At 37.6% G+C, this 12,016-nt stretch overlaps 1 protein-coding gene across 23 annotated transcripts in view; it reads right to left on the bottom strand.

Annotated features, from left to right (window-relative positions):
• Nucleotides 1-5,850: 5,850 nt before the first annotated feature.
• znf740a (zinc finger protein 740a) overlaps nt 5,851-12,016 on the bottom strand; it is a 54,053-nt gene continuing 47,887 nt past the window's right edge. For all 23 annotated transcript variants that reach the window (XM_067432245.1, XM_067432253.1, XM_067432256.1 and 20 more), the window contains one exon: nt 5,851-8,503. In XM_067432245.1, the coding sequence (XP_067288346.1) occupies nt 8,339-8,503 (165 nt within the window). In that variant the 3' untranslated portion in view covers nt 5,851-8,338. The remainder of the gene's footprint in view (nt 8,504-12,016) is intronic.

Genomic DNA, 12,016 nt, shown 5'->3' with positions numbered 1-12,016 from the left:
GACACATAAGACTAGCAGGCTAATAATGATGATGTTGAAAATTCAGTTAGGCTGTATTAAAATGTAATAGGCATGGGCGTAGATTACGCGGGGGACGCGGGGGACGTGTCCCCCTCACTTTTAATAAAATGTATTTTCGTCCCCCGCACTTTTACTGGGTCTCACCGATCCTAGTCGACCCGCTCCGAGCGGGATTCGAACCGGTGTTACCCTGTGCGGGGGCGGACAAGTTAACAGGGACGCTAACGACAGCCTTCTCTAAACTCGGTTGATAGCGCGCTTCTTGAGGTCAGGGGCAAGTGTATTTACATAGAAACCAATGTGAATACATCAAGATTTAAATTCAGAGACAAAAAAATATCTATGCATGACCTGTAATTTTTTCCGAATCTTAATATGAGGAGGGCGCTCTCACAGAAAGTCCAAAAGTGGATTCGTAATACCCTGTCAAGCTGGAGCTGCAGCTGAAGGAAAACAATCGTTATGAGTGATGAAACGTGACGACGACAATCAGACGAGTGCGACAATATATGCTTTATGTGTGTTTTTTAAGTCATCTCAATGTAGGCTATTTATTGACAATAAAGTATCATATGAATAATGCAGCTTTTTTTAATGTTTAGTAGGCCCTATTCTGCTCACCACGGCTGCATTTATGTAATCGAAAATAGTTAAAACAGTAATATTTTGAACATTATTACAAATTAAAACCGCTTTTTTTCCCTATGTGAATACATAGTAATTTATTCCTGTGATCAAAGCTGAATTTATCATCATTACTCCAGTCTTCAGTGTCACATGATCCTTCACTAATCATTCTCAGATGAGGATTTCATAATCAAGAAACATTTATGATTATTATCAGTGTTGAAAACAGTTCCCAAAATGTTGTGGAAACCATGATAGCCTACATGTTATTTTTCAGGATTCTTAAATGAATAGAAAGTTCAATGGACAGCATTTATTTGCATTTATTAAATAAATTATCTAATTTGTAATATTAAAAATATCACTTGTGATCAATTTAATGCATGTCTGATCAATAAAAGTATTAATTTCTCTCTTTTTTAATTTTACCACAAATTTTTAGAAAATTAAGCATCACCATGAGCAGCACAACTGATAATAATCCTAAATGTGTGTTGATCATCAGATCCTCATATGGGAATGATTAAGGATCACTGAAGACTGGAGTAATGATGATAAATTCAGCTTTGATCACAGGAATAAATTACATTTTACTATATATTCACATAGAGAACAGCTGGTTTACATCAGAATATATATATATTTTTTTACATTGCATAAAATCTATGGAGTCTTAATGCACAAGTGTTTGTAGTATATAAACCAATCATAAAATTGGCAAAAAAAAAAGAAAAAAAAAAGGAGAATAGGAGAATAATATTATAGATATTAATTATTGGTTATTGTTCAGCAGTGTATTTGATATCTTGCCCAATTAAAAGCAAGAGATGCGATAAATTATATTGGTCCAAAAAAAAAAAAAAATGGTATTACGACATTTCTGTCCCCCTCACTTCTGAAAAGATGGCTACGCCCCTGGTAATAGGCTATATTTTTAAAATGTTTTTTTTTTCTTCTGTATTTTTGATCACATAGATTCAGTCTTGTTGAGTAGAAGAGACATCTTTCAAAAACATTAAAGAGATAGTTCCCCCAAAAATGAGCCCATGGTCTACTCGCTCTCAAGCCATCCGCGGTGTGTATGACATTCTTCTTTCAGATGAACACAATGTCCTGGCTCTTCCTAGCTTTATAATTGCAGAGAATGGCAGCCCAAAATTTAAATCTCAAAAAAGTGCATCATCCATAAACGTACTGTACATGGCTCTGGGTGTTAATAAAGGCCTTCTAATACGAAGCAATGCATATACAGTCTTGTTCAAAATAATAGCAGTACAATGTGACTAACCAGAATAATCAAGGTTTTTAGTATATTTTTTATTGCTACGTGGCAAACAAGTTACCAGTAGGTTCAGTAGATTCTCAGAAAACAAATGAGACCCAGCATTCATGATATGCACGCTCTTAAGGCTGTGCAATTGGGCAATTAGTTGAAAGGGGTGTGTTCAAAAAAATAGCAGTGTCTACCTTTGACTGTACAAACTCAAAACTATTTTGTACAAACATTTTTTTTTCTGGGATTTAGCAATCCTGTGAATCACTAAACTAATATTTAGTTGTATGACCACAGTTTTTTAAAACTGCTTGACATCTGTGTGGCATGGAGTCAACCAACTTGTGGCACCTCTCAGCTGTTATTCCACTCCATGATTCTTTAACAACATTCCACAATTCATTCACATTTCTTGGTTTTGCTTCAGAAACAGCATTTTTGATATCACCCCACAAGTTCTCAATTGGATTAAGGTCTGGAGATTGGGCTGGCCACTCCATAACATTCATTTTGTTGGTTTGGAACCAAGACTTTGCCCGTTTACTAGTGTGTTTTGGGTCATTGTCTTGTTGAAACAACCGTTTCAAGGGCATGTCCTCTTCAGCATAGGGCAACATGACCTCTTCAAGTATTTTAACATATGCAAACTGATCCATGATCCCTGGTATGCGATAAATAGGCCCAACACCATAGTAGGAGAAACATGCCCATATCATGATGCTTGCACCTCCATGCTTCACTGTCTTCACTGTGTACTGTGGCTTGAATTCAGAGTTTGGGGGTCGTCTCACAAACTGCCTGTGGCCCTTGGACCCAAAAAGAACAATTTTACTCTCATCAGTCCACAAAATGTTCCTCCATTTCTCTTTAGGCCAGTTGATGTGTTCTTTGGCAAATTGTAACCTCTTCTGCACATGCCTTTTTTTTAACAGAGGGACTTTGCGGGGGATTCTTGAAAATAGATTAGCTTCACACAGACGTCTTCTAACTGTCACAGTACTTACAGGTAACTCCAGACTGTCTTTGATCATCCTGGAGGTGATCATTGGCTGAGCCTTTGCCATTCTGGTTATTCTTCTATCCATTTTGATGGTTGTCTTCCGTTTTCTTCCACGTCTCTCTGGTTTTGCTCTCCATTTTAAGGCATTGGAGATCATTTTAGCTGAACAGCCTATCATTTTTTGCACCTCTTCATAGGTTTTCCCCTCTCTAATCAACTTTTTAATCAAAGTACGCTGTTCTTCTGAACAATGTCTTGAACGACCCATTTTCCTCAGCTTTCAAATGCATGTTCAACAAGTGTTGGCTTCATCCTTAAATAGGGGCCACCTGATTCACACCTGTTTCTTCACAAAATTGATGACCTCAGTGATTGAATGCCACACTGCTATTTTTTTGAACACACCCCTTTCAACTAATTCAACTAATTGCCCAATTGCACAGCCTTAAGAGCGTGCATATCATGAATGCTGGGTCTCATTTGTTTTCTGACAATCTACTGAACCTACTGGTAACTTGTTTGCCACGTAGCAATAAAAAATATACTAAAAACCTTGATTATTCTGGTTAGTCACATTGTACTGCTATTATTTTGAACAAGACTGTATGTAAGAAAAAGATCCATATTTAAAGGTGCACTATGTAACATTTTAGCAGTTAAATATCCCAAAACCACTAGGCCAGTGTAGTTCAATATCCCAAATGTTTTTAAATATTTGTGAACTGAGAGAAAATTGCTATTTTAACCAATGAGCGGGAACGTCTGGGGGAGTCTGATGTCAGTTGCATCATATACTCTCGGTTTCCGGTTTTATTCTGCAGAAACGCTATACTCTTAGCAGTGTGAACAAGTGTCACAGCAGCCGCTGAGCGAACGCACAGAGTAACGTCATAACATCATTCTCAACACACTCAGATGTGTCTAATGTGATAAACAGAGCTGTGTTACCTCATACTCCTGACCGGAAAAGCGGAAAGGGTGCCGGCGCCTGTGGCATAATAAAAGTCCCGTTGCTTGTGAGGTGTGTGTTGCGTTCATCTCAATAACAATCGCTCCAGTAGCCTTGCTCGGTTCCTCAACCCTCACTCCTGCTCTGCTTTATACAGTAACGTTAATAATCACATCCTCTTGATTCCTGCCCGAGTCCTATCCCGATTCTTTCCCACCGGCTGTGAGGTGCGCATCAAACTACGTCTTTGTTTTAAATAAGCGCCCTCTAGTGGATGCAAAAGTTACATAGTGCAGCTTTAAAAAATTATAAAGTAAAATATCGAGCCTCCGGCGGACCGCCTTCCGTATGCAACTTGCAAAGAAAGTGTAACGCCTCTCACGTTATAATGTCATCGTCGCGCCAATTACGCTTTTCCAGTGAGTTATATATGGAAGGTGGTCCACCTGAAACTAGATATTATACATATACATGTTCAATATTGATATTTTTGTCTGTAAATTTTTTATTACCGTGTTGTATTTGTATTGTTTATGTGCACTGGAAGCTTCAGCACCAAAAAAAATCCCTTGTGTGTGAAAGGCACACTTGGCAATAAAGCTCTTTCTGATTCTGAAGAATACAGTACATCATGGGGTAATTTTCATTTTTGGGTGACCTATCCCTTTAACAATTTTAATGACCCCAAATTTGTGAATAAAAAAATAAATAAAAAATTATATATATATTCTTTTTTTACATAAAAAAGTACTTATTTTTGTATTGCAAAACACTTGTGCTGCCATAGAGGTAAGGTTGGGACAGGTTTGATGGTGTGGGTAAGTTTATAGGTTTGTTAAGGGGTAAGGAAACCCTTTATTTTACAGTGTCATTATTACATGTTATATGCAGTTATTAATAACTACAAATTATGCATAATTACATGCAACTAATTTTAAACCAAACCCTAAGTACATGTAGCTACCTAATATTGCTCAGTACTTAAATAAATGTATAATTACACTGTAACAAAGACATCTTAAAATAAAGAAAGCCAACAACAGCATAATCATAGATGTAATTACATGCAGTTTTAATTATTAAAGCATTTATAAGCATTTTTAAATATAAACATGTCAAATGACTCATTTAATTTTGTTTAGTTAAAGGCACTTAAATAAGTAGATCCACTTTTATAGTTTTGACTGCTGTCCTTTAATTCCTAACTTTGCTGTTATTAGCCACACGCTGGATCACACACACATACCCTGAACCTTCAACCACAAGAGAAACACGGGCCAAACTGCAGTGGATATTTCCTCACCTATTGGCTGAGCTCTGACAGGGAAATGTATTGGCAAACTGTGATTTGCTGTTGGGCTTCTTTGAGATGAATTATGTAATTGGCGCTGATAGGACAAGACCAGCTTTAGAAAAACCAATGGGTTTTGCTGATGTATTTTATGTTGTAGAATAAAACATGAAAATGTCTTGAGCTTATCGTTCTCAACAGAACTCATTTCAGGCATTTAACAAAACCCCAAAAAACACTGACTTCGGGACAATGAAACTGGAAATTTACTTAACACATTGCATTTAAAGGATATCAGTGTTGCAAATTGCTCACCCCTCCCTCTCGGAGCACAAAGAGAAGCTACGGTGGCTGACACAGGACAAAGATGTCATCTGAGACAGCAGAGAGTGACTGCGCTCTGTAGAGAAGTTTGTCCCTCAAGGGCTACCGTAGAAACATGCCGGCGCAAAATGGCGACTTCACTGAAAGGGACCCGTGGTGTGTGTAGATAGAAATTCTAGATAGAGATTCGCTCATTCTAAGGTAATACGAACATTACAGTTCATTATGTAAGTTCTTTATACACCACTGAAAACATAGTAATGTACACTATATTGCATTTGTCAATAGATCCTCATAAATACTGCACACCTTTACGACATTTTACGACAAAATTGAATACCCAGAAAGTAAAAATGAAAACCATGTACTTTATGTAGTATTTTATTTATGCATGAAAGAAGCCCCTCTCTTGTCTCCACACAAAAACAATTCACCGTATCACGGACGTGTCTGAAGTCTAAAGAAATAACAAAACCTGTCCTTTTTTCTTTAATTCTGAAGTTTTGGGAAAACACCTTGGGATGAAGAAAAGGACATCAAAGTCTGCAACATCATGCAAGAAATAAAAAGCAAACTGCTTTGATAAGCACAACTGATGTGGTCTCTTCTTCCTTCCAAACAACTCCCAAAAATCATTTGGAGGTATGACTTCTATTGCTTCTTTCTTTTCATTTGGACTCATCACGGACAGCCAAATTATGCAATAATTCCCAACGCTTTGGAGAGAGGCTTTATCTAGTAACTACAGGCTAATTATATGAGTGTGTGTGTGTGTGCGCATACACATAAATACATGTTGAGTGCGTAACCCTTTGTCTTATAAGCCCCCTGCATTTAACAGATAAAGATTTTTCAATGTCCTTTAAGGAGTTAAAGAGATTTAGTTTCTTTATAAAATGCATTGCCTTGAGCATCAGTGAACATTGGTGCCTAATATAAGAAAAGGATTGTTTGTGTAAATTCAGACATTTTGTTGGAATATATGCCGATAACGTGTGAAATACTTATGCACTTAACAGGACACTATGCATCTAATATTCTGCGCAACACACACACACACACACACAGTATATGTCTATATAGTTTATCATTTCACACACATATCTCTCCAGTGTTTTTAAAAATTATATTAGCATAAAAAAGGTCAAATACACGAAGTTTGTTGCTATAGAACTAAGAGTTTTAACCAATTCAGTTATATAAACATACATGTAACATTAAAATGAAAGGGGAAAAAAATCAGTCATTACACAGAAATGCAGCAATCTTTTGTCAATAAACAGCAGACATTCCTCTGAAGATATATTCTGTCTTTAGTTTTGCATTGAAATGCCCAAATCAATCCCTAGTTTGTCCATCGGCACAAAAACAAAAGAAATCAGACGAGACTCTCGTCAAACAGTAGATATCATGTTAATGATAAGATGAGAAGTTAACTGACAAATACAATATCATTTGGTACAACAATAACATCAGATGTGTGTCATTTTCCTCTATTAGTGGCCCACGTGCTGAAGACGTCTCTCTCTCTCCCTCTCACACACACTGGACACCTGGACTTTATCCTCCTCAAGCTCAGAAATGACAGCAAAACTACAACAGCTGAGCTTCAACACCAGGCAGGAACATGTCCAAATCAAATGACTTTGGAAAGAAAACAAAAGACAGTGTCTGTCCTCGTGTCAGCATTTCAGTAAAATAATAAGTATATAATAAGAATACAAAATAAAATACAAACACATCCTAAGGCCACAAGATCTTCTTATATGTTGCACATATAAATCTGTACATAATATTGTGGGTCTTTTGGACGTTTTCATCACGTGTAATGTAGACGTATTAACAGTGTAGTCAATACTCGAGTGAATCGCACAAGAACTCTGCCATATATCGCTCTAAAATCACAAAAAATATATTTAGCATATAGAAAATTAAGCCTATTTTTACGAGCAATATCCCTTCAGCTCTGTAATTCTCAATAACGACTTACTGATGAATTAAAACATTAATAAATTCCCATAAAGGCAGTACAAAATTAAATATAAAGTATATTTAACATAATATTTTTGCATCAGCGCAATGCAAAAACGTAACGGTCTTAAAAAACAAAACAAAAAACGACCTCATTTTCTTTATGTAAAATATATTTTGTGATTTTGAGGACCCACACGTGGCCTTGAGAAGTTCAGAGAGATCATTAAGTGAGTGATGTCACTTCCTGTGTCATTTCCACCAGCTCACAGCAATGATAAGAGAACAAACCAGCTGTTACACACAGTAATATACACATCTTTCAAATTCTTACATAGTTACAATATCAGATCAAACATTTATCATTGAGAAAAAGCCTGCGAATGCTTAATGAATTAATATCTGGAAGCGCGCGGTGCATTTCCACGGGGTCACATGGGTACAGTGTTACCTGAGTCCTCAGGACAGTAGGGCGCGAACCCTCAGCACTTTACAGCAGGCCTATACATCACACACAATGCTGTCGAACTTACATAAAGTGTGTATCAATAGGTGTCAGTCGAAAGATGATGAGTTGTACCTTTGCACTTTTTTTTTTTTTTTTTGGTTAGTCACATGAAATTCCCATGTTAGGCGTGTTTTTTTTTGTTCCTCGCATCATAAAAGTACCATAAAACCCCTTCTAACCCCATATTATATTACCAAAAAGTATAAAAAAACCGTCGATGATCAAAAGAGAGCCTTGTGTGTGTCTCTCCATGAAGAAACAAAAGACGGGAATTTCCCTGGTCCTCTCTGTAACGCATCTCTCAGTCCGCAGGCGAGTTTGAGAGAGAGGTTTGGGTGTGCCGTCTTCTCAGGGCTGGTCTGGAGAGGGTGGTGTCAGACGGCGAGCCGGCCCGGGGCAGGATGTAGGGGGCTCCATGTGGACGGAGGGGCGGGGGGAGGCTCCTGGGAGAAAGAGCACGGCTGGGCCTCCACTTTAGCCACGCCGCGACCCTGACACAACCGCCGATGTCTCAACAGTCTGTCCGTCCGAGAGAAGTTCTTAAGGTGGAAAAACACAGAGAAGTTTGACTTTGTTATATTGGTTCACCTTAGGGGTTAAACGACTTGAGTTTTGGCAAAGTTGGCAAAACTCAAAATAATTGAGAAATTAAGTTAAGAAAATGTAAAGTTTAAGTAGGCAGAACATGCAGATTCTTTTTAACTCTTTCCCTGCCAAACACGGAATTTTCCGTTATTTGTGAGAAAACGCTTCCCGTCCAAAAACGGATGTTTTCACTGTTAGACGCTAGGGGGCGCTATTACACATCTTCTGAATGGGTACTGAATCTCCTGATCAAAACACACCAAGACGACGCAGTATAACAAGCGATCACATGTAAACAGAAGCATATGAAAAATAACGTGATCATCATCATCAAACATATAAATCAAAACTATCTAATGTTCCTGAATGAGATGTGGACCCAGGACGAGCTACAGGACTGTGAAGCTTTAGGAGTGTTGATGAACTCGATCGACTCCATCCGTGTTTGATCATCTCTGAATCTAACTTGGAGTCACAAACACGTGATTTTCTCAGCTTTTTGTTCAAAATGTTGCTTTTTTTTAATGAAACTTGCCCATATTCAAGTGTTGATAAAAAAGAAATGCGTGAAGCTAAAATAAAACTTTTTTTGTTTAAAAGAGGGTCAGCTCTTTCGTTTGATATATTGCATGCTCAGATATTCATAAAACAAAATATTCTGTGGGCTATTAACATTTTTGTGAAAATAGTTAATTTTTAACTATTTAAAGAGGTAAAGGAAAGAGTTAAAGGAGTCACATTGTATTGTATTTGGTTTAATGCAATGTTTTTAAGCGGATCTAGGTTCAAAAAGTCATTATTTTACACACACTGTATATTATTGTTGCTTTTCTATGCCCCTCCTTTCCGAAGCGCGTCGATTTTTACAAAGCTCATCGTTCTGAAAAGCACGTTGTGCTCTGATTGGCCAGCGATCCGGTGCATTTTTATTGGCCCGAATACCTTAAGCGTCTGACGGATGTGTCGTGCTTCTGACCATATTTGGAACATCAGCTCCCAAAAGCAATATTGACATAATAATGTTGATCTTATCCTATAAATTCGAGCCCGAATCTGATCCGGTGTCATGACAAATCCTGTCCGCTGGTAGAGGTTTTAAATGCCTGATCAAATTTTGTTATACATGGTTCTGGACAAGCAATTGTTTAAAAATAAACTATGAATTCATTGCCATACTAAGTACGCGCACGCACACACGCACGCACGCATGCACGCACACTTATTTAAAATATGTAATTGATTGCTATAATGGGAGCAAAAACATGTTCTGAATTATTTCAACTGATATACTAAGTACCAATACAAAATCATGACATATAATGTACCTATAATGTAAATAATAAAAAATACAAAAAAACAGCAATATGCAGAACAGGTGCACAAAATAAATAGATTATATACGAGATATGCTTGTATATCTTATATACTTATATAAGCACTTATAGCCTCAGTTATATATTACTAGTATATGAAACCTATGATTTGTAAGACATTAAAGACTATTTTAACACAATTTAAACAGCAAAAATCAAAATGCGATTTTGTAAGAATTGTAATCAGGCTCTGAACAGATTACACAGTTCTTTCAGCCAATAGAATCGCTCTGGGGTCCTATAAGCGGACACAATTTCACAGGGGGACAGGATTTGTCATGACACCGGATGATGCAGATGACCAATGACCGTTTGCCAGAATGTATCAGATTGGTAAGTCTACATTTGTTATGGTAGAAACGACAAAGAAGTAGAAACGGTCTTTGCTCACCCAGGTGCAAGCACACGGTGGAATATTTGGGTTGTAGTGTTCTGGAACAGTGTTGTAACTAAAGCTTAGCCACTGGTTTCTAATTGTCTCCTCTTTTGGAAGGTCAAAGAAAGTAGTTCGGCTTTGGCACCAAACTCCATGACATGGCGGCGGCGGAGGCAACAATACTACAGCAAATAAAAGTTACTCCTCCTTTCTTTGTGCATACATTGCGGCGGTGTTAGGAAACTCTGTCCCCACATTCTGACGTAGAGATGTGGGGTGTGTTTGAACAAAGTGTTCTAGGAAGGTTTAGTACACTTAACTTTTACAAAAAAAATAGCTCTTTTTGGTTTGAGACTTGGTAACTCAGCAGATCTTATACATGCAGTTACATGACACTAAAGAGAAAGGAAAACAAGAACTCGCATCATATGACCCCTTTAAAAAAATACAATTAAACATTATAGACATGCATATATATCAAGAACAAAGCATTTATAGCTGCATTTATAAAATGCTTATTAATGCTTTATAAATAATGAATTAACTATTTACTAATGCTTAACTAATGATTAATAGCATGCAGTTATTAAATGGTATATAAATTGAATAAAGGTATTAAAATCAAAGACGAACATTTAATAATGCATGCACTGTCTTTGCAGTTATGAGCTGTGGCTGGATAATGTCTGGTTCTACTTCCCAACTTCCAGTATTCTTCAATTTAATGGTGGCTTCTAACGCAATTTCATGCATTCTGACTTATTTACATGGTTAAAGAGCTGATTCTCATGCTAAACATGGCCAAAGTTTCAAAAAATGACTTGGACGTATGACGGAGTATTTCTGTGCCAAACACACTCCTTCAGGATTCAAACAAGTTTCAGAAAGTTTGTATCGAGTATGGTCCTGTATGACGTCAAAAAGGTCGGATTGCTTGTATGGGCAATTCTCCTGGACGAACGAACGAACGAATGAACAAACGAACAAACGAACAAACGAACACACGAACACACGAACACACGAACACACGAACACACGAACACACACACACACACACACACACACACACACACACACACACACACACACACACACACACACACACACACACACACACACATGTTTGTTTTTGTGAATTGTGGGGACATTCCATAGGCGTAATGTGTTTTATACTGTACAAACCGTATTGTCTATCCCCTTACACTGCCCCTAAACCTAAACCTACCCATCACAGGAAACATTCTGCATTTTTACTTTTTCAAAAAAACTCATCCTGTATGATTTATAAGCATTTTGAAAAGTGGGGACATGGGGTAATGTCCTGATATGTCACCATTTTCTGTAATACCTGTGTCATACACATGTTATTATACACATTTTTGTCCTGATATGTCACAAAAACAAGCACACACACACACACACACACACACATCACCCAGAGCGAGAGAAAGAACGCAATAATCATCGCGCTTCGTTAAGGTTATAGCAGCCGTCAGCGGCCCTGGCGTTGTGTTTTTAGACACGAGATCAACAATGTCACTAAAGAAGTGTGTGTGTGTGTGAGAGAGATCACCTCATTCAGCTTCACTAATAACCAGAGTTAAGGGAACAGTGGATGCAGTTTGTGTTTCCGGAGTTCAGCAAGAGTGTTTGTTCACGGTCACGAGTGGATTACGACTCATCCAAAAATATTATTAATGATATTCGGGTCACGGTCG

This window comes from Pseudorasbora parva, chromosome 22, assembly GCF_024679245.1.
Source record: "Pseudorasbora parva isolate DD20220531a chromosome 22, ASM2467924v1, whole genome shotgun sequence".
Taxonomy (NCBI): Eukaryota; Metazoa; Chordata; class Actinopteri; order Cypriniformes; family Gobionidae; genus Pseudorasbora; species Pseudorasbora parva.
Note: the sequence above shows the minus strand (reverse complement) of the source record. Positions and strands in the feature narration are given on the sequence as shown.